Source organism: Equus przewalskii, chromosome 1, assembly GCF_037783145.1.
Source record: "Equus przewalskii isolate Varuska chromosome 1, EquPr2, whole genome shotgun sequence".
NCBI lineage: Eukaryota > Metazoa > Chordata > Mammalia > Perissodactyla > Equidae > Equus > Equus przewalskii.
The window spans coordinates 33,000,106-33,027,882 of NC_091831.1; the positions used below are offsets into that span (position 1 = coordinate 33,000,106).

General features: G+C 36.7%; 1 protein-coding gene across 6 annotated transcripts; it reads right to left on the reverse strand.

The window, feature by feature from the left end:
• Positions 1-27,777, reverse strand: ZNF518A (zinc finger protein 518A). Of its 6 annotated transcripts, XM_070560493.1 has the most exons (6): positions 27,629-27,741; positions 27,352-27,477; positions 24,804-24,886; positions 11,552-11,704; positions 9,065-9,116; positions 1-8,230 (listed from the first exon to the last, which is right to left on the reverse strand). In XM_070560493.1, the coding sequence occupies exon 6, from the start codon at positions 8,099-8,101 to the stop codon at positions 3,632-3,634; it is 4,470 nt and encodes a 1,489-aa protein (XP_070416594.1). In that variant the 5' UTR covers positions 8,102-8,230; positions 9,065-9,116; positions 11,552-11,704; positions 24,804-24,886; positions 27,352-27,477; positions 27,629-27,741; the 3' UTR covers positions 1-3,631. The 6 variants fall into 6 exon arrangements, with proteins under 6 accessions (XP_070416594.1, XP_008520056.2, XP_008520058.2 ...); XM_008521834.2 differs by having other exon boundaries at positions 27,352-27,777; XM_008521836.2 differs by lacking the exon at positions 27,352-27,477 and having other exon boundaries at positions 27,629-27,771.

A 27,777-nucleotide genomic window follows, 5' to 3' on the forward strand; every position in this document is an offset into this window, starting at 1 on the left:
TCTCTTAACAAAAACAAAATTTTTTATTAAAAAACAATTACATTTCAATCTGTGATACTGAGTGCTCAGCCAAACAGAAAGGTGAACTCTGAAAATTAAACTTTTTCTTTTAAGTGAATGCCAAATAGTGAAGCCCATTTCAATGGAGATTGACAAACAGGACAAACTGAAACAAATTCCTGACCCAGAAGTTGGATTGCAAAAATGAAACTAACTCTTCCAGTTGTAATAAGAACCTCAAACTACTAAATATCCTATTTTGGAAAGCCATTTTTAGCTCTGTTTCAGCCACGAGGAAAGGAAGGATAGAAGGTTTCATTTTCGGATTTGCTGCTTTGGCAATAAAAAAGCTCCAACCAGGTCTGTCTCTTTCAGAATAGCCTAAGTTAACAAAATAAGAAATGGGGCATGAAATTCTTTTAAATGGCTTTTAAAACTTTAAGGCAAAAAGTATATATCAACATTAGATATAGGTTTTTTTGGGGGGGGGGTAGGGAAAGATTCACCCTAAGCTAACATGTGTTGCCAATCCTCCTCTTTTTCTTTTTTTCATACAATCAGTGTATGGTTGTACATCCTAGCTGTAAGTGCCTCTAGGTGTTCTACGTGAGCCACCACCACAGAATGGCAACTGACAGATAGGTGGTGTGGTTCCACAACCAGGAAACAAACCCAGGCCGCCAAAGTGGTGAGAGTGCCGAACTTTAACCACTAGGCCATCAGGGGTGGCTCAACATTAGATTTTTTTTTTTACTATTATGGCTATTCTGAATTTTTTTTTTTGAGGAAGATTAGCCCTGAGCTAACTACTGCCAATCTTCCTCTTTTTGCTGAGGAAGACTGGCCCTGAGCTAACACCCATGCCCATCTTCCTCTATTTTATACGTGGGGACACCTACCATAGCACGGCTTTTTGCCAAGTGGTGCCATGTCCACACCCGGGATCCAAATCAGCAAACTCCAGGCCACCAAGAAGCGGAATGTGCGAACTTAACCACTGCACCACTGGGCCAGCCCTGAAATGTATTTTTATAGTGCTGCAAACATTAGCAAGATAGTTTCTTCTCTCTCTTCTCTGTTCACAGAAGATGATGCATAACAGATCTATCCAGAACAGAGCATTTCAGTTTTGTTGCTGTTAGGGTACTGAAGAGTGTAAGCCTCTCTATGGCTTTCCTCACCAGGACAACCACAGTAAAATTATAGTAAATGCTACCCTTCTCAAACAAAATTTCACCTATGATTTTGGGAAAAGAAATTCCATACTTTATTTTGCATAGTTCACTAGCATAAGAAAAATCTTTGTAATGTAAATATTTCCCATTGCAACAAAATTCCTGTTTGTTTTTTGCACACTAAAAAAATTATGTGAACACAAACTTAAGACAAATTTAATTTGAAGAAAACATACATTACAGAAATTAACAATGCTTACCATTCTTTAAACACCATATACATCATTAATATATACTGTATATTTTCAATCAACTCCATTCTTAGGCTCAATTTAAGAAACACAATAGTAACAGGTTTTATACAAAAAATACTTCACTAACAAAGTAGACAAACTACACAAAAACAGTACATGTATAATGTGCATAGCAAGATAGCCTGAAGCATCTATGTATGGCTTTCTTTAAAATAAAACTATTGGGGGAATGGGCCCACTGGGGACCTACTGTTACAGTTGACATATGTAAACTGTTTCACATCTTTTAGGCACTTGCTAACAATAGTGTTCAATCCCTGAAAAATGAATTTACCCAAAAAAAAAATCTACATCTGAAATAAAAACCAAGAAAATAACATGGGTAAAGTCTTATATATTCCTTTTAAATTAAACAATCAGTTTTATTAGTGCATGCACAGAACTAAAGTGAAAAAAAAAATAAACTTTTTATGTCAAAAACTTTCTGTGCAAAATTTACATAACAAACTGAAAGGTACAAAAATATGTACAGGTTTAAATTCTTCGTTATATACAGAAAAGAAGCCCTGAAGTTTTCAATCAATGAAAATGTCATAACACTTGTAGTAACAATGTAACAAAAATTATATAGTATGTAATTTTGTAATAAAAGAACTCCATTATCCAATGATCCAACAAAATTTGATCCAAACTTACAAGGTGAAAAGTTTAAATCGATGATTCTGTTGTCATGAAAATAATCCATTTTAAAACTCTACCTGTTGGGCATGTCCCTTAGGAATTTGTCCTGAAGTTTTATGCACTGCCACTGAGTTCACTATTAATGCTCCTGCATTTTCAACTGCCAACAATCAGTAAGTAATCTGCTTTGGGTTGTCAGTCATAATGAAAATCTGCTAACAAAAATGGCTTGTCCCAGGGGCCGGCCTCCTGGCTGAGTGGTTACCGTTCCACATGCTCCACTTTGGCAGCCCAGGTTCATGGGTTCAGATCCCACGTGTGGACCTACTCCACTCATCAGCCATGCTGTGGAGGCATCCCACAAACAAAATAGAGGCAGATTGGCGCAGATGTCAGCTCAGGGCTAATCTTCCTCAAACAAAGAAGAGGAAGACTGTCAATGTTATGTTAGCTCAGGCTGAATTTTCCTCATCAAAAAAAAAAAAGTTTGTCCCAATGTGGACATGTTCAGACACTAATAGTAATTAAACACAGACAAAAATTTGATTTGCTTTGCTCACCTTGCTTCAAAATATTGTTTCTCCAGAATAATTTTTAATTTTCAGAAAACTCATTCCCTTGGAAGTGCTTCTATGTTCCACTCTTTGTAAAGGGATGGCAACCAAGAAAAAATTTGCCTTTATGGGGGACAAACAATTAAAATCAAATAAGCATAGTTCTGTGCAAGGGGATCACTACAGACTATAATTAAATTCAGAAAAATGTTCCAAGTTCTTTAGTTGAACTTCAAACTAGATGGAGAGTTTAATTCTTCTCTCAAGGCTGCCCATCTACTGCAGTGCTTGACATAGCCATTTAGAAAAAGAAAATTGCATTGGAGAGTGTTTCAATCTCTGACAAGGGACACAGCTTATGAGGAAAAAAGATGTTCTTGTCAAAAACTCTTTTCAAGCATCATATGAGGTGTAAATGTAGTGAGTTAAATGCACTCTCAGAGGAGCCTAATACCCTTCAATAGAACTATATTTTGCAGCTGTAGAGTAAGTTCTTTACCCAAGCTCTCTTAGCATATCTTCACCAATGATGAGAAACTCCTTCAGTTCCATGGTGAAAGGGCTCTCCAGCTTCAGAGGAGCTGTATTTATCAGATTCATAAGGCTGGTGGAAGAGAGGGAATGAGGCTGTCAGCCGTTACCCTCTAAGAGTCACTAAAGAACTAAATTGGGAAAACTGTTTTATCAAAATTTTCTTTAGCCCTAACTTCCCAAGAACACATTTTTAAAAATTAAATCAAGGTACATCTGTGCTGTGATTAGTTTCTTTCAAAACTTATGTGTGAAGTAATAGCATTTTCAAATACTACACATAAACCTTTTGCTCTCCTGTGGAAATAAGAGCCCACTTTTACTGTTTAATTTCAGGTTCTATATTGAAGTAGAAAATGTCTGCATTAAAGTAATTCAACCCACTGTTTCCTTCTAAGATAATTACACTTTTCTTTTCCTTGGTAATCACATTTAATTATTCTAACGTATTCCAATCACGAGTAGCTTCCATTAAATGTCTCTGCCCATGACCAGCCCAAGCATCCTGATTGTCAAATACTCTACCACAAAACCAACAGTTAAATTTAGCCTTCAGAACATTTTCAGAGGTAGTTTTCACAATCTGATAATTGTTTTTGCTTGTCTTTTTAAGCGTTAATTTTAGCACAAATCTTTCTTTCACAGAACTAACAGGTTTGAAAGTTTTGTGCCTCTTGGAAAAATCATCGTAAGTTGTTTTGGAAGGGTTACAACAAACTGGTTTCAGTAAAGCATCGATAGTCCTTTTTGACAATGAAACCTTAAGTACTCGTCCATTAAATTTAGCAATAGTTTTCATTACATTTACAACTTCTGGTGCATCTGCATCAGGATGATTCAAAACTACAACCGGTTGGTTTCTCCTAGGACATTTCACAAGCTGCTTGGAACTAAAGGGGAAAAGCCGCAAAGTTCTCACTGAATCTTTTGAAAGCCTAGGTCTGCTAAAATCAAACGACTCGTGGACATCTTCAGGTTTAGTCTTTTCTTTACACTTTCTATGTAATGTTGCTTTTTTTCTTGGAGGTTCTTGGTAACTACCCCTACACTTTCGTTTACAGTTTCTGTTTCTAGATACAAAGGCAGTTTCAGAATCTTTACTTCTTACACGAGTTTTTATTCTTGAAAAATTTTTTTTGGAAGTCTTTTTTTTATTGAAGCTTCTCTCAATTGTACAATTTGTTTTACACCTTAACACCCTGGCCTCTGAATGGTCGGTGATACATATTGGTTCCTCAGAGGATTCTGGGCATGTTGCAGTAGAAGTTATCACAATTTCATTTGCTGGCATCATATCATCTAGTAAGAAGGGTAAGGCATCTCTAGAAGATTCTGGCTCTTTCTGCTCTCCTGTAGTCTGATTAGATGGTACATTGTCTTTCTGCAATGAGGCTGCAGAATTGCTTACTGACAGATTATTAGCAGCAGTCACATTTAAAACAGGATTAAAAATTTTCAGCAATATTTTTTGTGGTGTTCCTTCAGGTTTCTTTGGCTGTATATTTTGATAATAAGTACTATTTTGGACTAATTTAGACTTAAGCAGCTCAGTCTTATTTGGCATCACACACTTTAAAAAAACAGGTTGTTTGCCATCAGGCAAGAGGGTATAAAGAGGTGGTTTTGGAAAAATCTCATTCTGCTGTCTTACTGAATCCAAGATATTCAACTTAGCGCCCTGCTGCTCAGATATATTAGGAGTAGGAACAGCTTTCACTGAAGAACTTGCTGATGTTTTAATAATGTAAGGGCCTTTTAATGGTAAGGTATTTTCTGAGGTACTTTTCATACTCAAACAACTGCCAATGCTGGAACAAAGTGCAGGTGTCAGACAATTATTGTTTGGTTCTACTTTCAAAAAAGGTGTTCTGCAAGGTTCCTTAGCTGTAGTTCCACAAGCTTGAGCACTCTCAGTTTTGACAGTGGAAACACCTTCAAATTTCCCATTATTAAATGTTAAAATCATCCCAGGTTTCTTGTTTAAGAGAAGAGAAGCAGGCACGCCTTGTGTATTAACTAATGGAAGTGGTCTTCCTGAAACAACGTGTAATCCAGGCTTGTTAGCAATGTGCAATGGTACAAAAATGCCTTTTGGAGTCTGAACTAATATAGCTTTTTTCGGTTCTGAATTTACAAGTGGACTTTGCATATACAAAGAACCTAAATTTTGTGTAGTGGCTCGTAGTTTGTCTTTTACAAGCTGCTGTGTTATTATTGCATCTGACTGGGTCTTAAGTAATGTGCCAATACTAGAAATTCTAGGTGTCTTCTCCGAATCTCTCACATCTTGTGACACTGACAGCATTTGTTTTTCTTTTCCAATACATTTGAAATTCAGATCATTTGTAGGCACATTAATCCCCACACTACCAGGTGGAATTGGCAAGATGCCTTGTACTTTAAAGTCTTTTGAAGATTCAACTATTTTGTCTTCTCCCTCATGTTTCTGAAATGACTGGTCACAATGAAGTGGCAGGCCTTTATTTGGCGTGTTACTAGAGTCTTCTTTTACATCAGATTTTGCTTTTAATACATCTTGAAGTAACTGGTTTATTTCAGGAGGCAAAAATTCTGATGCCTGTTCGCTCTGGAGAGAGAAAACAGATGTGATTCTAGGCATCATAGGTGACTCATCATTAGAAAAGTCATTCCATTTAGATTTTTCAGTCATGTTCTCAAAATTTTGATTTTCATTAGTGTATAGGCTCTGCCCATCGATGTTTTGTCCTTTCTCTAAAACACACTGCTCTTCAATTTCAGCTTGTGTTTTTAAAGTTCCATCTTTAGTATTTAAAAGGCTAATAGATGCTAATAGGCTATCTGGATTTGAACTCTCCTTCCTTACTAGTGATAAAACTGATTCACTTATTGGTTGTTGAACAAGTGTCTTGCTTGATGAAGATTCTCTGTGAGGGTTTTCAAACACTGCTGTTCCTGAAAGCCTACGGCGTTTATTAGAATTATTCACTTTTGAGTAATTATGAAAAGGCAATGATCCTTGGTTGGAAGGTTCAACAGGTAACTCAGAGTTGACATAATTAATGCAATAGTTATGCATATCTCCACTGTTGTATGCACTTGGTCTGGTAGTATGGTTGACTTTATCTGGACTTTTAATGGCAGTATCTGACACCTCACGGTGACTCTGAGTAATATGACTTCCCCACAAGTCAACATTATCTCTTGTTTCAACTTTTGTGGCCAAATTCACTGATGCTGTAACCAATTCTGATGTTGTTGGCAAAGACGATACATTTTTTTCATCATCCATTGTTTGAAGCATATTACTTGTTTGAGAGAACAAAGCCATTTCTCTTTCTGAAGTTACTTTCCCCGAAAGTACAGGAGATGAACATGAAAATGGAGGAGTTGCTTTCATGTAAACTGTGTCACTTAACTCAGTTGTTATTCCTGTTAAAAATCCAGTGGTGTCCAAAGTCTGGGGCTGCAAATTAGCAGTACTGTCCTTTGCAGCATCTGACTGTGAGCCTGGTGAATATAAATTCTGTTTATTGATAGGCAACAACTTTATTACAATATGCTGTCTTCCATCCACCATCTTGAAGCCCATAAACTTAGCACTGTAGTTAGCAGGAATTGTTATTTTATTATTTTTCACCATTAACAATGGAGGTCCTTGTACAGCAGTCTTCAGGACACCTGAAGTAGAATTTGACCCCTCTTCTGCTCTATTACATTGCCCAGTGGACAGAAGAACCGGCTTTTCTGACTCTGACTCAGCAGGCTTATCACTATTCTCACAGTGCAGTCGTTCATCCTTTTCTTCATTTAAATGTTCTTGAACAAGATGGCTCTGGTCTTCAGATTTAGCCTGTGTTTTGTTCACTTTTTTAAGCACTTGAGTGTTTTTTTCTATACTTCTGTCACTTCCATTGTTGATTTTCTTACGTTTCCAGAATGTCTTCCTTGATGCACCTATTTTGTACCTTTTCAGTATTAACTTAAGTCCTGCTGAAGTCTTTGCCATCCTTTTTTCATATTTGTCTTTTTCCAGTTTTTCTTTCGCATATAAATGTTCTTTGTGCAAAGTTATAACATGTCTTACAAGGTGCTCTCTTCTGGTGGCACCATAGCTACAATATTGACAAGTGAAAGGAAATGTACCAGAATGAATGTGAAGGTGCTTCTGAAGCTCTCCTTTGGTGAAACACACATGATGGCATTTACCACATTTATAATGGATTTCATTATGTCTATGAATGTGCTGAACAAATGTGCCAACATCCTGGGTGGAGAATTTGCACTTTTCACATTGAAAATTACCATTTACACAATGCGTGGATGAAAAATGTTTTGTCAAGTCTAATAAAGTATATACACTCTCATTGTTACAAATGTCACATTTTACTAAAGTGCTTCTATGAGTTCGTCTGTGTTGTTTAAATACCTGGAAGTCATTTGCTGAAAAACTGCACATTTCACAAGGATATGAAGGTAATTCACCATGGTGCCACATTTGAAAGTGTTTCTGCAAATCGTTTGGGCTATATCGAGTGCTATCTCGGCATTTTAAACAGTTGAAATTGAGTATTTTTGCAGACATTTTTACACCCTCTTCTTCAACTCTCTCAGACTTATGGAGCAACAGACATTCCTCTACACAGCTCACAGTCTTTATACTGATAGATTTCCTTGCAGTCTGTGATTTACACTGAAATAATTTCCTGTATTTGTCAACTTCATGTTTCAATAGGACTTCATCTGGAATACTTATCTTCGGCAAAACAATTTTCACATTTTTTAGCTCATAATGAAAACTATTTTCTGAAATTTTTGGTTTAAGTACTGATCTGATAGTATCAATTATTTCATTTTTCACATTATAATCTTTTTGTAAAGTAGTTTGTTTTTCATCAAAAAGTAACTGTTTCTGTTCAGATGGCATGATTTAACAAAAAAAAAATCCCAATTTCTTTTTTTCTGAAAACTCTTGAAGTTACTTGTAATTTAAACAGGAAACAATACTGTGCCGAGACATCTTCAAAATACCAGGATTTTTCCCACATTAACTCACCTAAAACCAAAGAATTGAAATTTTCATCACAAAAGTATCAGAAAATTCCACATTTTTCAGTTCATTTTGAGACAAAGTAGGAATGTTGATCAAACACATAAATAAAAGATTTTTTACTTCGTATTTTAAGAACAGCTTACCAAGAAGTACTAGCTAAAAGTAGAAATAATACTAATCTGGAAGTCAGGAAATAGAAGCTCTACCTCCAGCTCTGCTCTGTGACACAGGGCAAGCTTCAACCTCTCTGCCCCTCAGTTTCCTCATCTAAAGAAAACCACAATTGGATAAGCACCCTTAAGCTCTAAGATTTTTATATTAAGTCGATACTACAGTTTTAAAACAAGATTTTAAAAATCTTAACAGGAGACTCCTAAAAACTTAAGTTCCAATTACATACATGTGGTTCCAATTACAAACATGTACCATTAACTTTCTCACTTGCTTAGCTGACCTTACAGCTATTATCTTGTGAGAATTTCAATAGACTTCTCTCCAGATTTTCTACTTCCTTAGTGCCTTAGGAATAACTTATGTTTAAAATAAAATTTCATTCATCTAACAATAACAAAAATATCTGCTCTCTCAAGTTATCATTACTAACTGGTAAAAAAAAAACACACACACACACACACACGCACACACAAAGAAGAAATTAAAAGGAAAAGTACATTTCCCTGGGGTACTCCCAAAGTCTACCTACTACCTTTCTGGTTCCCTACCATTTTGGCTATTTTGCTTTTTGTCCCTAGAACTCAGGCAAACAGCAGCAAGGAAAGCCCTTGGTAGATTAGAAAGTACCCATTATTATCTGCCTCTATTAATTCAAACACTTACTGGTTTATGTTACTCTAGACAAGTCTCAATCTGTGTGTCTTAGTTGCTTCATCTATAAAATGGAAAAAGAAAAAAATTAGTACTTCCTCTGCCTCTTCCATAGGGTTGTTGTGAAGATTAAATGAGAAAATATGTAACGGTATCCTGTAAAGCGCTATATGAATTGTAGCTACCATCATTACTGCATGTGATTACCATGTATGAGACATTATGATTCAAATTGCAGAGGAATAAAAACAGTAAAGTAATAAGATATGATAATTACTGCTGAGATTGGAATCTGAGTACTGAAGGTTCAGTAGTAAAAATGTCAAACTGTGTATTAGAAGAATTACATTTTCTTACTTCTGTGGTCTTTAATATGTATATGAACAACAGATAAAATTACATAAGCAAAAGATACTAAAGTGTAAATCACATTAAGCTTCATCCATAATGTCTACCCAAAGGTCTCAGCTTTCAATTTCAATTAATCTAAGTAATAACTAGAAATTTCACTGTTTTAGAAATCCTTTGCTGAGGGAAAATAATTAAAAATTAAATTACTTTACATATTAAGAGGTCCTTTTAATATTTCTCAAGCTTAACACTTTTGGTTAAGTCTAAAAAATGCATTTTTTCAATATTCTTCAAATATTGAATATTTAAATATACTAAACTGATAATGTATTCATTAGAAGGGTACCAGTTTACCGAATTTTTTAACATACTATGCCTAATACAGTAAAATATTAAAATTTTTACTTTAAATTTTTTACTGTATTATTCAAAGCTAAATGTAAAAACTTTTTCTTAAAAGCAAGAAAAATAATAAATGGCTAGAAAAAAGTTCAATGGAACCTGGTGGATACTCCACACCAAGAGATTCTCTACAGAGTGTCACACTCTCGACAGTGACAAGCATTATGATCAGCTATGGAGCTTTCACCACACCAAAATCTGAGGGGAGGGATCAAACATGTGAAACTTTTTAAGCACATCTAGTAATGGATCTTCTCTCCTTGCCAGAATAACATACTATGGTCATTCTGGATTATCCATACCCAAGCTTTTCTATTACTACATATAATTAAGAGAAGACTGTGTCATAGGTTTCATTACAAAAGGTAAACTGCTTCTTACAGTAACGTTACATGAGTCCTAAAAAATATACATAATGCTAAAAAATTAAGATTTTGATATTTCTAAATATCATTTCCATTTCAAAATATCTACACAATTGAAAACTTTTCTTACAAGAAAACATATATCCCAAAGTCTGAGAGCCAGTATAAAAATATGATTTTAAATAATCAACATTTACTAATAAATACCTACTATGAATTTGAGGCATTTTGACGGGCACTAGGGAGAGATTCAAAAACATGGTCCTTACCCTACTGCAGCTTACAATCTAGAGGAGGCGGCAGGACATATACATTAATACATTGCTTATTCAGAGTTGACCATCCAGCAACCTTGCCCTTCTAGTACATAAGGAATAGAAAATAATTAAGTAGGATGCATGGCAGCCAAAACAGATGCCACAAAGTTCAGCCATTAAAGTGCATGTCCTTTCCTCACAGGCAAAACAATGATGATACAAGGGACCACCTTATTAAGAAATCCACTTAGCTTTTACTTAAGTTTGATACCTGCTAAATAATTAATGCTGAATGTCAATGTTTTTTATATTCAATGTATGGCATATACAATACAGCATCAGGGGAGTTTGTGTATTTCAGGTGGGTTTGTTATTTGCCCACAAATTTTAAGTTTGGAGAATCTATTTTGTCTTCAACTATGTTCAACCTGTAGTCTGTGGAAGCAATCAAAGATGAAACCTGGTAGCAAATGACACTAGGGTTGCCACCTATGAGAAAAAAATGTACTGCATGGTGTGAACATCTCAGATACAATTTAAAAAGGAAAGAGAGATTTTATTTAATTTTAATCTTACAGCCTATGAGCTAATGCTCTTTTCACTATAGTCTAATCTCTAGCCCACCAACAAGGATTATAGATTTTAAATTTCTTTCTTAAACTACTGCTTTCTATATCTGTATTATTACCTCATAAGACTTGATGAACATCTCATCAAGTATTATTTCACATAATTGATGAAATAATACTATCTGTATAAAGTATGACTGGCCCTTTAAAGTAACCTAGACAGTTTCTTGCATCAAGGTGGCAACTTAAGCCATTTGATTTCCTCCCTCTCCCAACTGTCCTCTGAAACAACAAACCAAAAAAACATAATAAAGAAAATCCTACAAAATGGCTAGAAACCAGAAAAACATTCCATACACATACTGTAAGGTGTCTGGTAGGAAAGGGTCCAGAGAGAGAAGAGTGAAAAAGATGCCAACCGACTGCCAACACCGCTTTTGAAGAGGAGGCCCACTAGGGGACACTCACTCAACCAACATTTAAGGAGTACCTATCCTACGCCCTAGGTAAGCAAGTGAGCAACATAACTCCACCCACTCCCTCCCCTAAACATACCTTGGGGGAGAAAGTGAAGACTTGAGAGGAGGATTGTGTGGCGCCCTTTGGGGTGACAGAAGGCTCCGGCTGAGGTATGGTGAGGACAAGAACGAATCCCGAGCTTTGAGCCAGGTCCAGAGGCCAGGCAGAGTTGGGGGTTGCTAGCACCAGCTGTCAGGAGAGATGTAAAGAAATTATTTCTGAACAAAGCTACATCTTCCTATATCCATGGCTATCTTCTTCTGCTTAAGAATTCTGTCCTTTCACCATATTAAGTAAATTATCATCCTTAGCTACCAGAAAAAATCACATTAACTTTCCCCTCCTCTAACTAAAAAAACTGAGAAAATCTTGGTTTATTCTCTAAGAATTCATCTCAACTACCAATGCCGTCAAAAAAGATAAGCGGGCAGAAACATCACTGGATGCAATAGCTCAAAAAAGGGAAAATAATCTGAACGCTCAGAGAAACCTCTCCCCTGTTCTCCCATCCAGCAGTGAAAAACAGTAACTACAATGAAAGTTAGTGCAGAAAAAGGAGAAAGCTTAAAAAGAAAAAGAAAAGTAACAACTGGTAATCTCTGAAATAATACACTGAAAAAAACAAGAACATACTGCTATGAAAGAGAGAACAAAGTAGATGGGAGAGAAACGATTTTGAAAACAAGAGAAAAAGACTACACTGAGGGCTTTTTTTTTAAGACTCAAATTTTCAAAATCAAAGGCTCCCCAAACGCCTGGCAAGATTACTAGTGGGAGGAGAACATAAAACTCAATATCTACAACTTATCCAAGTAAAATGCTTTAGTTTACAAGATAAAAATGAAATGCCACACACAAAAAAAAGGGAAGAAGAGTACCTAAAAAGGTATTCAATTTTTCACCAGCAATGCCGACTTTAATCAGACATCATTATTAACCAGATATTTTACTCACAACTCTACATGCTAGAAGACAATGGAATAACAGATACAGAGTTCTGAGGGAAAAGAATTAACCTAAGAATTCTATAGCCAGGAAAACTCTCATATACAAGGGAAAAACACAATTTTAGATATGCAAAGATTCAGAAAACATACTACATATGTACTCTTTCTGGAAAGAAGTTTAAAGTAAATACTTCAGTAAAACCAATTTCAAGCAGAAAAAACTCATAAAAGGAAATAACAGGATCTAGAAGAAATATCTGTCAACAATAAAATCTATAAAATAGAAATAAATGTAAACCTTTTGTTAATAGAGCTAAGAAAGCAGAAAGGACTGGAGAAGGGGAACATTTGCAACATGACAAATATATGAGAAGCCCTTAAAGAAAAATCAACAATGGGCAACAGGAGAGGTGCTATAGCAACAACATTCTAGATGCTGGAAAGCAGATAAATTAGTAGTAAATGACCCTGCAGCCTCAAGAAAACAATCGCAGGCAGACAGTGGAGAAAGCTAAGGACTAACCCATTTTACACTCTGAATCTTCAAAGGGTTTAGGAACGGGCAGCACCAAGTAACTCTGAAATGGGAAGAAGGGAAGAAGAAGCTAAAACAGAAATTTGGAGAAAGCTGCTTGAGTTTTGGTTAGATGCTAAGATTCCCTTCCACTCCATCATGGTAGGTAACTGCTGTTCCCTGATCACAGCAGAAGTCTCGAGGTTTATGCTCTGCAGAAAGTAAACAGAATCTCTGAAACAGGGGATACCAGACACAACTGAGAGAGCAGGTACCACAGCAAAAGCAAGAGGATTGAATGACCATATTCATATGAGATACAAACCCTAGCCCATGCCCCTATTTTCCCCTTCTAGCTTAGCTCCTAGGTTAAAACAGTACTACTAAAAATATGGTCTGCTCATGGTCCATGAACCATTTCTCACCAGTCCATGATAAGATATATACAGAAACTGGGAGTAAGCATTTAGAAATGATTACAGCAATTTTACAGAATTACATTTATGTCTGTTAAACCTAACAATAAAAATTTGGACTTGTGTTTTATATGCCTTCATTTTTAAAATTTCATTTTATAATAATAGAGGCACTATGATATACTAATGATGGAAATATAAGCTGGCACAACCATTATAAAGAACAGTTTGAAAAAAATATATATTTATTATAAATATGATAGTAATTTATATTATTATATTATTTATAACATAAATATAAATATATATACATACACATGTGCCTGGGGAGAAAATACGTAACTTTTGATTCACTTCTAGAATTATATTTTAAAGGTAATAATCAGAGATGTTCACTGTCGTATTGTTTACAAAATCACAATTAAAAATAACTAATTGTCCACCAATAAACAAATTATAGTATTTTTAACTTAATGGAATATTATTCAATTTTAAAAATAATATTGTAAACAGACATTTATTAATAGGAAGACACCTAAGATTTATTAAGTGAAAGAAACAGAAAATAAGCAGTAGACATATTAGGATTTAATTTGTTCAAATATCAATAGATGGCTAGAGAATGGATGGATGGATAAACAAACACACACATGGACCTATACAAACTCACAGTAACAAGTCAAGACTATGCACATAAAAATGTTTATACTGATTACTGGTTATCATCAGGTCAGAGTTCCTTAAAATGTTGTCCTTGGATCACTATGGCCTCCATACTGGAATACTTCCTTATCACACCACAAGCAAATAGCTTACCTTTGGACGTAATGAGAATGACAATCTCTTTGCTTCTAGACCATACTCTTACGAAACTTTATCAAAAAGTAGTATGGGGGCCAGCCTGTGGCACAGCAGTTAAGCTCACAAACTCTGCTTCAGCAGCCCGGGGTTCACTGGTTTGGATCCCAGGAGTGGACCTACACACCACTTATCAAGCCATGCTGGGCAGGCGTCCCACATACAAAATAGGGGAAGATGGGCACAGATGTTAGCTCAGGGCCAACCTTCCTCAGCATAAAGAGGATTAGCAGCGGATGTTAGCTCAGGGCTAATCTTCCTCAAAAAAGGAAACAATAGTAGGAAGTCATGAAAATCATGAAATTCTCAAACAAAGCAAGTGACTTCTGTGGTAAACCAATGGAGTTTCTCCTGAACAAACTTAAAATAGTAAACTTAATGCCAGTACAAAATTGATGAATGTTGACACTACAAGTGGGGAAGAAACCAAAACAAAATAGGTGTCATTCACCGTTGCACTCCTCATATCAACACACAGGTACCCAATCACACCACTGCAGAAAAGACCGTAACAAGAGTCACAAATTAATGGCAAATATAACACTCAGAGGATGAAGAATTACACTATTAGATGTCACTCATGCTTTATAAAGTCATGCTATAGGAGAAGTGGTTTTTCGTTTACTTAACAATCCATCTGTGAGCCAAGAGGTTACCTAAAAAAGTAAGTAAAGGGAGTTGGCGCCACCAGAAAGCAGTTACAATTTGTGTGTTTTATATAGAAAATAAATGCTATACAACTAACAATATGCTTCATGATCTTGGTATATTGTTAAAAAGAAATAGTAAAAATTATAGCATCAATCTAAATTTCACTATTATTTTCTATATACTATATAAAGAAATGAATAGCAAGTATAATATTGAAATATTTTCGCATTAGTTAAGTATATTATTCTTTAATAAAGTGCTAATTTTAATCTGACAATTTTATTTAGAATTTTCTTTTTCAATGCTATCTTTAACAGTTTTGGTACTGGTACCACAGAGACTTTGCAAAATGAATCAAAGTACTTTCCACCATTTCATCTGCTCCAGAATGGTTCACTAAACATGAGAATTGCCTGCTCCTTAAAACTACACAGACTGCACCAACAGCACCATACAGGCCTGCTACTTAGGCCTTACAACCCCTGCAAGTTCTTCTATGGTTTCTGGGCTGTCAGGTTTTCTACTGCTTGAGTCACTTCTGGCAATTTATATTTTCCTTGAAAATAACCAATTTCCTCCATTTTCTAAGTATATCCCATAAATCTCACTTTTAACACTCTATCCTACAGAAATAAAACCACAACATATAGATATATATATCAGTATCACTCAAATATCCACGAATAGGAAAACAATTAAGTAAATTATGGAACCTCCACTTGAAAACATTATAAAGAAAGAGGTATACGTATTGAATTGATTTAGAAAGATATCATGAATTTTTTTTTAGTTTTTAAAAAAGGAAGTTGTAGATGAAGCCATGCAGTACATTTTTAAATTATGAGGAAAGATCCTCATTTTTATATCAGGAGGAAAGATCCTAAGAGTATATGTTCATAAAAACATTGACAAATCTATAGAAAGATACCCTCCAAACTACTGACAACAGGTTAATTTTTGAAAGGAATGACAGCAAAAAACAGCAAACAAACCAAAACTACAAAAGGGAGACCACCATCAGCTCTCCTAGGTACCCTGATTGAAACCAAGGGGGCAATGTCACTGCCACAAGTCTTTACCGAGGCCTGCCTAAATGTTCCTGCCCTTGAATTCTAAGAAATCCTGTATCCTTAAAATAATTCCCTCTTTGCACCTTACACTAACTTAAACTAACTTAAGCTAGTTCTATTATTTGTAACCAAAGGCTCTTATTTAAGACATTAAGTTGACAGATCAATGTTGACTGTGTTTACTTCACAGAAAGATAGATGATCCTTTAAAGAGTAGTGGGACTTAAACGTGCAAGAAAGGTGCAAACGCCTAGACCAGAAAAACAGAATGAAAAAATGTCAGAAGAAAAGCATTTCTCTCCCACGGCACTGCAGGATCTAGACCAAGGAGAGAACATATAATGGGGAGGTTAAGTGAGAACAGACAATAGAGGACAGATTTGAACTTGAAATGAAAGGTAACCAGGAACCATAGATAGTTCACGAGCAGAGAGAAGTTATAAAAGCAGTGTTTTAGAAATACTATTAGAATGGTACTAGAAACAAGATATATTGGAGAAAGAGAGCAAAAATAGAAGTGAGAAAATTAGAGGATTAAGTGACAATCCAAATAAAAAGTGAGAGGGGCAGGCACCATGGCATGGTGGTTAGGTTTGGTGCACTCCGCTTCAGTGGCCTGGGTTTGTGGATTTACACCACTCATCAGGGAGGCTGTGGTGGCGGCAACCCACATACAATATAGGAGACTGGCACAGATGTTAGCTGAGAGCAAATCTCCCTTAGCAAAAAAAAAAAAAAGTGAGGAACCAGAGAATAGGTAGTGTCAGCACAGGTTAGGAATTGTGCAGTAGGTACCACAGAAATTTTAAAAAGACAATTCCTAAAGTAAAATGGCAAGGATAAGGAAGACTTGCACACAGTGAATCAAAAAGTACCATTCCTAGAGTTTTGTTTGCTTCTACAATTAAAAAGCAAAGACATTTTACAGTCTTTAGCTTCAGTGAAATGGTATAAAAAGGAGGAATCTATGTGCTACTCACTACATTCTACCTGCTTAAACATTAAACAAAGAACTAAAAAACTCTGATTTTAGCTTAGGCCTATTTGTGATCTAGCACATAACTCTGTAACTTAACTTATCACATTATGCTGATAGGAAAACTAGTATAATTAGTCATTATTATTTATAACTATTATATTCTTTGAGTTATCAAATCTTTTCTGCAGAAATAATTGAATGCAAAATAATCATATGAATATATAAGTGGAAAGAGAACAAAAGCAGCATGCAGCAGGGAAGAGCTTACTGAAAATACAAGGTTCTGCCTAAACGGAATCCAGAACACAAAAAAACCCTAAAACTCTTATTTTCAAAGCAGAACCTATTTTAGTGCCCTCAAAATAACTATTGTATTACTTTTTCATGACTTGAAACAAATGTTTTGGGCTTACTTTTTTTGTAGCTGTTTTAAGTTTTTAAAAAGTTTACCTGAGAGGCCAATGCCTATCATAATTTAAACAAGGCAAAGAATACATTTCGTAGAATTTATATGTATAATACAAGCCAGCACCCTTTAAATCATTGTGGCCTAATGAACAACTTAACACAGAAAAGAGAACTGAAGAGTTAAGTATGCAAACGCAATTAAGTACAGATCTAGAAACGTTCAAAATGTTAGTGTACATATGAGCCACATACCATTCAGGTAAGGCTGGTGACACTGGTATAGAATTATGAAGGAGTTTAAAATAAAGAAGCAGTTTCTGGTTCAGATGAATCTTATTTCTTATTATTCTCAAACTATGACTACTCACTATATCTACACATATATAATGCCTAATATGTAAGATGCTCTCCACTCCCCACCACAGACACTTTTATTTACCTTTGTTCATACTGTTTCCTTTCACCAGGCTTGTCATCACCTTCTCTCCATCTTAATTCAACGCTGCTCAAATTTCCTTTCTAATTTACCTACTACAGGGACACTGAAACCTTCTGCAATACACAGTAATCTCTCCCTTCCCTGAATATCCATTTAAAACACAGCCATTGCTCACCACTTTATTACAAACTGTTTTATATTTACATCATTTCCTTTTTTAAAATTTTACCTCCCAAGATAATTTATAAGCTTCTTAAAGACAAGTTCTATTTCATATTTCTAATTTACCCCTCACGACAACCAAGAAGACTGGGTAGACAGGGACATAACACATTCTTAACTCATTTATTTTTTTATTTTCAACTCAAATATCTGACCTCCCATGATTTCAGATTAAATCACTTTATAACAAATGCTACAGATCACGTCAACTTTTTGCTGCAATGGAATATGATTTAAAACACACAGACATGCAGAGTCAGAAATCACATTTTTAATATATAGGAATCGGGAGAAAAATCAGAAGTAATCTGTCCAAAGTGAAATAAAGACCAGTGAATTTCGTGCGGGAAGGAGAAAGATTGTTTTCACCTCTCACTCTTTTCTTCTTCTGTGTGTCACTTTGCTGAGACAGTGAGTTAGGAGAAGGGGCAGATTTTACTTAAGATGTTGGAACACACTGGGGGCAGGGGAGAATCAAAGATTTATTGCTACTTGATTGGGAGAACATGTATCAACATGTAACCCATTTCCCCTCAGCTTCCAAAAATAATAAAAATTGTTCAATTTTTCTCTGGCTCTATAAAGTACCTGTCTATGGATAGAAAACAAATTTCACTCCCCGGGCTTCCCCATCTTAGTATATATATGGCACCACACTCCATCCAGTTACTAAACCCAGAAATTAACGAATCACTCTTGATTTCCTTTTCTCTTACTCCCCACATTAATCCATAAGCAACTCCTATCAATTCTATCTCCAAAATACATCTTGAATTCTTCTCTCCATCTCCACCATCATCTTAGTCCACTGTCATCTCCAATGTGCATTAAAATAATAGTCTTCCTAACTGAATTCACGCTTCCCTCTTCCCCACCACCCTCCTCTGAATCCATTCTCCACACAGGAGCAAAAGTGATCTTCTTAATATAAAATAGATCACAGTGTTCCCTGTTTAAAACTCCTTAGTGGCTTCCCAAGGCACTTAAAATAAAATTTAATCTCTCTGCCAAGGCCTGCAAGGAAGAGTGACGTCTGGTCCTGGACCTCTCTCTCCAACTTCATCTCCCACTACTCTCCCCATCTGTAAACACACTCCAGCAAGCTAACAGAGATAGTCTCTCGGCTCCTCAAATACTCCTTTCCTATCTTTTCTATCTCAGGCCTTTGCACCTGCTGTTCTCTGCTTGAAATGTTCTTTCTCCCGTTCTTCAAATGGTTAGATCCTTCTCATCTTTTAGGTCTCAGCTCAAATGTCACCACCTCAGAAAGGCCTTTCCCAACCGACAAACCATTCCCTCCTCAAACAGAAAAAAATGTTTTCTATTTTAGCCCCTTGTATTTCTTTTCTCTAACACTTTTTTCTCTGGCAAATTTTATTTGCCAATTTATATCTGTCTCTATCACCGGAATAAAAGCTGCATAAACATAAGGACCACATCTGTCACCTTCTTTGCTGTATCACCAGCATCTGGGATAGTGCTGGGCTCGTAGCTAGCACCAAATCTGTGCCAGTCTTTGGTCTAAGCACTAGGAATATGCAGTGAACAAAAGAGACGAAAATCCCTCCCTTCATGGAGCTACCACTCTACTGGTTATTTAGATAATAAACAAAGGAAGTAAATTCTATAATATACTCAAAGGTGACAAGCACTGTGGAGAAAAATTAAGTAGGGAAGGAGAGACAGAACCAGAGAGTTGCAATTTTAATATGAACTCAGGCAGACCTCACTTAAAAGAGTCTTATTTGAGCCAAGATCTTAAGGAGTTGAGGGAGGCAGCATTCCAAGAAAAGATATAGTTAAGTGCTAACACCCTGAGTGTGGAGTGCACCTAAAATACTTGTGGAACAGCAAGAAGGTAAGTATGACTGGAACAGAAGACACCTGAGGGAAAGCAATAGGAAATGAGGTCAAAGAAGTAATAGGACTGAAACAAGGCCTGACGGACACTCTAAGGACTGTGGTTTCACTATGAACGAGACGGGAAGCTACTGGCACATTCTGGGTAGAGAAGTAACATGAACTGAATTATTTTTTAAAGAGATCCTTTTGGCTGCTATGTTAAGAACAGAGTATTTGGGAGCAAGGTAAGACTGGAAGCAAGGAGAGGAGGTTACACGACAATTATCCAGGTAAGAGATGATGGCAGCCTGGTGGAGACAATGAGGTATGGTCAAAGTCTGGACATACTGTGAAGATAGAGCCTATGGGATTTGCTGACAGACTAAATTTGGTCTATGAGAGTAAGAGACAACGTCAAGGATAACTCTCAAAGTTATGACCTCAGAAACTGGAAGAAACGAGTTGCCATTTACTATTAAGATAGAAAAGACTATATAGGAGTAGTAAATTTGAGAAGAACATCAAGAGTTCAGTTTTAGACACGCAGAATTTGATATACCTAGTTAACATCCAAGCAGAAATGTGGAATGTATAGCTGAATATAGAATACACAGGTCTAGGTGTAAGATAAAATTTTGGGAGTCACTGTTTGTGTATATATATGTGTGTATGTATATAGAACTGAATAAAATCACCAAGGAGTAAGTAAACAAAGAGACAAGTGCAAGGCCTGAGCCTCAAGATACTACATTTAGAGGTAAAAGATGGGAAAGAATCAGCTTACGAGACTGAAAAGAATGACCAGTGAGACTGAAGGTAAATCAGGAGAGGAGTATCATGAAAGCAAAGTGAAGAAAGTGTTTCCAGGATCAAGCATTGATCAACTCTGTCAAGTAAGGTGAGAACTGAGAACTGACCACTGGACAATGTCAAGACCGCCAGTGACACTGATTAGAACAGTTTCAGTGGAGTTACAGAGGAGAAAGGCTGACTAGCATGGATTCAAGAGAAAATGGGAAGAGAAGTAGTAGAGATGTAGTACAGACAACTCTTTCAAGGAGTTTTATTATAAAGGACCAAGAGACAGAAGAGTTGAAGTGGAGTTGCTTTTTGTTTTATTTTTTAAAGGTGGGAGAAATTACAGTATGATTGTATGCTTACAAAAATGATCCAGTAAAAAAAAGAAAAATTGATGACAGAAGACAGAAGGGGGAAAAAAAGGCAGCAGCAATGTCCTTCAGTAGATGAGAAGGGATGGGATCTAGCGAACAAGTGGAAGAGTTGAACTTAGAAAAGAACAAAGATAATTCATCTACAGTTATTAGAGAGGAGAATGAAGACCTTAGCAGGTAGGTAGATATGATCATGAGAGGTTGTGGAATGAAATGCCTCATAAGTCTATGACAGGCATTGGCAAATTACAGCCAACAGCCTGTGGACCAAATCTGGCCTGCTGCCTATTTTTTGTAAATTAAGTTTCATTGGAACATAGCCACATTCATTCATTTACATATTATCTAGGGCTGCTTTCATGTTAAAATAACAGCTGATAGGTGCAGCAGAAACCACATGGCCCACAAAGCCTATATATACTATCTGGCCATTTACACCAAAGTTTGCCAAGCTTGGTATATTGGAATACTCCAACTATTAACTCTCTGAGTTGAGGATCAGATAACTGGTTATGAAGAAAGAAGGTAAGCAAAGACCTAGGACACAACTACTATTTTATGAAAGAATAACACAACATTAACCTATACATCATTCCTAGTATCTGGAGCTCAAAATGAATATTCTGAGCAATCAAACATTACTTTCATTCCGTATCTCTTTTAAAATGTTTTTATAAATACTGCTATATTAGTTTTTAGCTGGCTGTTATCTCCAGGGAAGAGGTATGGTTTTGCCACTGTTACTAAGGGATCTCTCAAAAAGGGGGAGGTAGGAAGAAATAAACTAATTATATATATATAACATAGAACAGCATTGCAGGTTAATTACTATTTTTCTAAAATTTCTAAGGAAGATGGATATAGCAACGAGATCTTTTCTGCAACAAATAAATTTATACAACTTAATTACACTTAATTTGGATCTCAGCATCACAAAAATGGCATCACACTGAAATATAAACATTTCAAGTCAAAGAAACCTCCATCCTAGAAGAAAGAAGCAAAATTTCTGCTTGGTTTTCCAAATGTCTCATACATGGATTTAGTTAAAATAGCCACCTTATTTCCCACTAGTTCTTATTCCCCCAAAATACAAATTGTTAGTCAAATCAATCTCCCCGTCATTTTAGATTAGCCTTTAATCATTTTCAACTCCATCCATTCTTTAATTATTCTCTGTGCCTATCAAATCTGATTCATAAGTCAAAACCCATTTGAAGTTGTATCTCCATGAAGAAACCTTCCAGGACAGAATCCGCCCTTACTAATTTCCATCCTATCAGAACCCAGACTTAAAATCTATACAATTGTGCAGTCATTATCTGTTTTATCTATTTGTGTTGTCTTTCATGTACATTAAACTGGATTCCTTAACTCAACTATAAGTACTATGAAGGTAAACAGTTCCTCTTATTCTTACATACTACTAAAATGCTAAGCTTAGTACTGATTATTCTCAACACATGCTTGTTGATCTGTGTAACCTAAATATATAAAAAACATGCTATAGTACAGAAAGTCCACCACCCACACAGCCTGGAATGTATACTCCTTGACTCACCAGGCAGCTGCACATACTTGTACATAGTAGACACTCAATAAATATTTGTAGGTTTAATGAAGGAAGAACTAAATGCATGCATGAATGGTGAATAAATAAAGGGCATCTTTTATAAGGTGGAGGAAAATGGCAAATTGCAGACAGATGTGAACGATCAACTTGAAGTTAGAGATCTTAAATTCATAAGGCCATATATTCACCAGCACATTTTCTGCTGCAATCTAATTCAAACTAATTTATATACAGAATTTTGGGCCAACGGACTGGGAAGGACATAAGGGTAGCTGACAGAATCGAAAGAAAACCATGGATACCTCATACCATGGTCCGTGGGACTGAAACTGACACTCCATATTCATCCATCTCCCATCTCTATGTGGCTTCACTTTCTCTTACTTTACATGGGATTCTCACACATCCAAGAAAATAGGTCACTAGCATCCTCCCAGATTAACAACTTTTGATAAAAGAGAGTATCTTCCTCCTAGCATGCATACATCAATTTCAAAGGATTTTGATTGGCTCTGCTTGAGTAACAGGCAATCACTGTTGTAATAGGGATGACTAGACTTGAGTTATAAGACTATAAGACTGACTGATAGCCCACCAACCACTCATAACAGGGAAGGGATGTTTCCCCAAACAAAGAGATACTGAGTTAGCAAACGCTACACACTCGTACACACCCTATACCAGCCACAACCTCCAACAACCCAATCTTAATTAGGAATTGGTGATGATTTTACTACATTTTGAAATTATTTACTTTCTATAAAGCCAATATTTGCTTTCAGCGATAACCACTTCTTGAAATGAGACCCATGTGAAACCCACTTAATTTTCCTAAGCTTCAAGCCATGCATCTTCATTCTAATATTCTGACACTTGTTTCACGCAGTCATACCAATCACGATTTTAAAATTTTAGTTGGACTTTGCTCACAACTTTTCAAGATGGAATAATCCACATGATTCTGGTCAGTCATCAAATAGCAGCCTCTTGTTTACTTCATTATATTTGAAGCTTTCATTCTTCATCACATTACTTTTTCTGAGTAGTTTAGATCAAACATAGTAAAGAAAACTCTTAGCACTCACCGTTTCTTTTCTCTATTTGGGAACAACATGGTACCCGTGTGAATCTCATACGGTAAGAAGTCAAACAAATGTTATACAGGAAGAAATTACGCAGGTAAATGAACATAAATGATAACCTGATATTTCAACTCAGCTTTGTTGCTCTCTACTCATTGTAGCTGTTAGACATTAACTTCTAATAAAATTAAAAATTCATTCCCTTGTGAAAAACGGCCCTGGAAAAAAGCTATCTGCTGGTAAAGTTCACAGAAGAACATGGTTATGTTTATGGTTATGAATTATGGTTATGATTACCAAAGTAATAATTAAAGTTGGTATTGTTTACTACAGCTATTTCAGTACTTACATACATAACCTTATTCCTAATTTAAGGTTATACTTATGGGTATACTTATTACCTTTGGTGAGGGGAATTATATGATACTCTGGTATCCCAGGACCTATCCAACACAAACAGCAAGAGACACTTGTGTTTCAAGACACTTGTGTTTCATATTTCTCCAGAAGTGCGCAATATTTTCCACTGAATTTGCAAACCTTGCCTTATAATACCATGATTTGTTGGCAGATTTTTTTCCGTCTTTTTTCCACACCAGGATATTCAGATGATTGTCTCCAGAAAACCAGTCATAACTTTACAGTGATTCCCAAGTCCCTTTTCTGATTCACAATATAGATGCCATTAATCATAATATAAATACATATTAGACAATTTTTGTTTAGGTGCATTACTTTGCACTTACTAGAGCAAAACACAAACACTCTTCTGACCATTTGTACAGCTTCAAAACATCTTCCTACCATACTTATTTCTATCATTCATTACTCAGAAGCCCTTAATGCCATCCTTATATTTAGAAAGATGATACAGTTAAAATCATCTTTAGATCTCTAATGAAATGTTAAATTAAAATTATGAAACCAAAAACTACTTTTTCGCTTACATGAAGAATGAACCCATGTGTAAGTATTTTATTTTATTTAGGCGAAAAATAAAAGTATAACTTATGAAAACTCACATACACATAACTATTTTATTTTGTCCAATACTAAAATGTATTAACTTACTACTTAATAGACTATGTACTGTAGTACTTTAATCTTTACCATACCTCTTTCTTCAAGGAACAAAAGGCACACAATTTAATGCTTGGACAAAGCCACAATCAGGAACAGTGATCAAAAGAGATGATATCTGGAAATGAAGACCAAGATTTTAAAACTTTGACTGCAAAAACCATTAGTAAAATGTTTTTACACTCTTGATTCAATTACGCTTCATATTCAACTTATGCGTATAAATTTAGAAGGAAAAAACTTCTCTGCACTTAGGCAAATAACCTATCCCTGATACCCAGTGATAACATCATAAATTTACAAAAGTCACAAAACTTAAAGCTTAGAAGGGCAATCTAATCCAATATCTTCATTTATGACAACACAGGGAAATTAAGTCTTGCCCAAAGTCACAAAGCTACAACTAGAATCTGGATCTGATTCCAACCCAGACATCCTACCAGCACAATGTTAACTCTTAATACTTACTTCTGACATCTAACAGCCCAAGAAAATTGCTCGCCATGTGAAGCCAATATCCTACATAGAACTGAAATAGTCACAGCCTAAACACCTGGGATCAAATACTTAACAAAAATTTCAACTCTTTTCTTCTGTTTATAGTGCTTTGCCCAAAAACCTTTAGTAGAGTACCTGAAGGAAGCCAGGCAAGATTCAAGTCTTCAGTCATTAAAAAAAAAAAAAAGTTGTACTACGTGGTCTAAAGCACACAATGCTTCAATAAGAACAATTACAAACAGAAAAGTAAAAATAAAAGTACATTAAAAGGGCATGTTTAAAGTCTATTTTAAAGTCAACCTACAAATTTATGCTAAAACATATTCCCTCTGGAATGTTTCAAGATATAAAATCTTTTGGGATCACAGTATACTATTACCAGAGAAGACAGGATAGGACTTGAAGTGTGACAATGATAAAAATCTCTAGAATTTAAAAGGTCATATGTTATCAATGTGCACAGTAGGTATCCGTTGTGGTTGCTGTCCTTTTATCCTTCCACAAAAGCAGATACAAAACGTTGTGAATTGATATCTATACTTAATTTCACCACAACAATGAGGAAAAATTTGGATGTGCAAAATAGGTTGTTAGATACCTATATTCTATCCTTCCCTCCCCTTTTGGTAACAATTTTCCAGATCTGGGGCTCATCTTATTTAGGAGAATTCTCACAAAAATCAATATGGTCTACTATGCTTACCATTCTCATGAAATGCTAACACTCTGAAAATGTTAATAGAACGTAATGTCTTTTTACGAATTTCAAAAAAAAAACAGTTTTGCTGAAAGATAATGAATCCATTTCTATTGCTTTGCAGTTAAACTCTGAAAAACATTAGGGTATTTCACCGAAACAATTTAAATGGTTTCTATCTGTTCAACCTGATAGTAACTTCAGAGTACACTCAAACCAGATCCCTTGCTGCATAAAAAAACAATTCAATAACATCTATAAACTAGGCCTAACACTCAGACGCTCAAGTTACTGAAATTCCTACCCTGATGTACAGTTTTGTGTCTTCACGTTCATCATTGTGACAACAGTACAAAGTTCAACAATCTCATGAATTTCTTAAACATTGACTTATTTCATTTTTCTAGGGTCTTTTAGACTTTTCATATCCAAACATACCCAACTAATGTTTTCGCTAAAATAGCTCGCAAACGCTAAACGCCCCCAAATTTAAACCTAAAAAGAAAACTGAACCTTAACGCTCCCACATCTGTTTCGTTGGTCTACTTCAAGAGTTATAACACTTTACCTCACATACATTCACCCTGCACGTTTTCAGTTACCATAGCCATTTAGGAAGAGACTGTCTACTTGACAATGAGGACACCAAGTTAAGAACAGACTCAAAATGGACTCTACAAGTGAGAAAGCCAGTTACAAAGAAAGCCATCTGCCACTGGGTGTGGTTGGGGTCTGCAAGGAGGAGCGCCTTTGGCCAACTCTGGAGGGGGCGCGCGCCAGGGAGCTGAGCAAATCTGCAAAAGAAGACCTCCAATGACCATAGACTGCACCCACAACGGGGACGCCGTCGAGGCGGGCTGCCGTGGGGCTGCGAACCTACAGCTTGAGGGATGCGGTCTGAGGGGTGCCCATGCGTCTCCACCAGCCCCGGAAAGCGCCGAGTGGGTGCTTCGAGCGCCGCGCGCCCCGCTCGGTCCCAAACACCGCGCCCGATCCGCCCCTTCCTCCGGGGTTCGGCTGCCCCTCGGGCGCGCGGAGGCACACTGTCACGGCGCTCCCGCTCCAGCTCCTAGATTGTGGGAGAGTGGAGAGTTCGAAAAGCCCGGACGTAAAGCATGTCCGGGCTAAGAGGCGCCAGGTTAGCTCTAGCAGCCTGCAAGAGCAACGAGTAAAAGAACCGACTTCTCCAGAAAAACTTTGCGGCAAGTTAGGCGGAAGCGGTGAATGGCCGGGACTATTTAACAGGCGTTTCCTATGACAAGAGGCGGATCCCTGAGCTGGGTCGGAGGACCCTGACGCCCCCACAAACTCGCCCTTTGCTCCCTAGTCGGCCGTCTAGAAGTCCCGGCATCCTAACAGGTCTGGACGGCCCCGCTCACAGGGAATACCTGTCGTGGTCCCCATTGCCTGCGAGTCCCTGATGGCGGCCATTACGCTTCCATCCGGGTATTGCCGAAAAGCCGATCGCAGCGCTACTGGGAGCGCTCGCTGCGGCGGAGGGATCCGGGCTGCACCTGAGGAAAGCGGAAGAGGACGGAGGCCGGCAGGGTCCGCGCGTCAGACGGCGAGACTAGGCCATTGAGCTGGGCTCTCCGCTGACCTCTCAAATTAGCGCGTTTACCCGCTGCCCGCCACGCCAGTGAGTCACTGTTCCCCTTTGCTCACCAGCAGCTGGAGAGGTCCTACTGCCAATGGAATGGTAGACAAACCTCCACTCTGTGCTCTTCAGACTAGACACCAGAAGCAGGAACTGTGCTCTTGGCAAACCCTTGCTGACTGGGAATGGTCTCAACCCTGAGATTTTAATCATTTCC

Coding starts and splice junctions, on each gene's coding strand:
- ZNF518A (XM_008521834.2), bottom strand. CDS start 8,101: ATGCCATCTGAACAGAAACAGTTACTTTTTGATGAAAAACAAACTACT.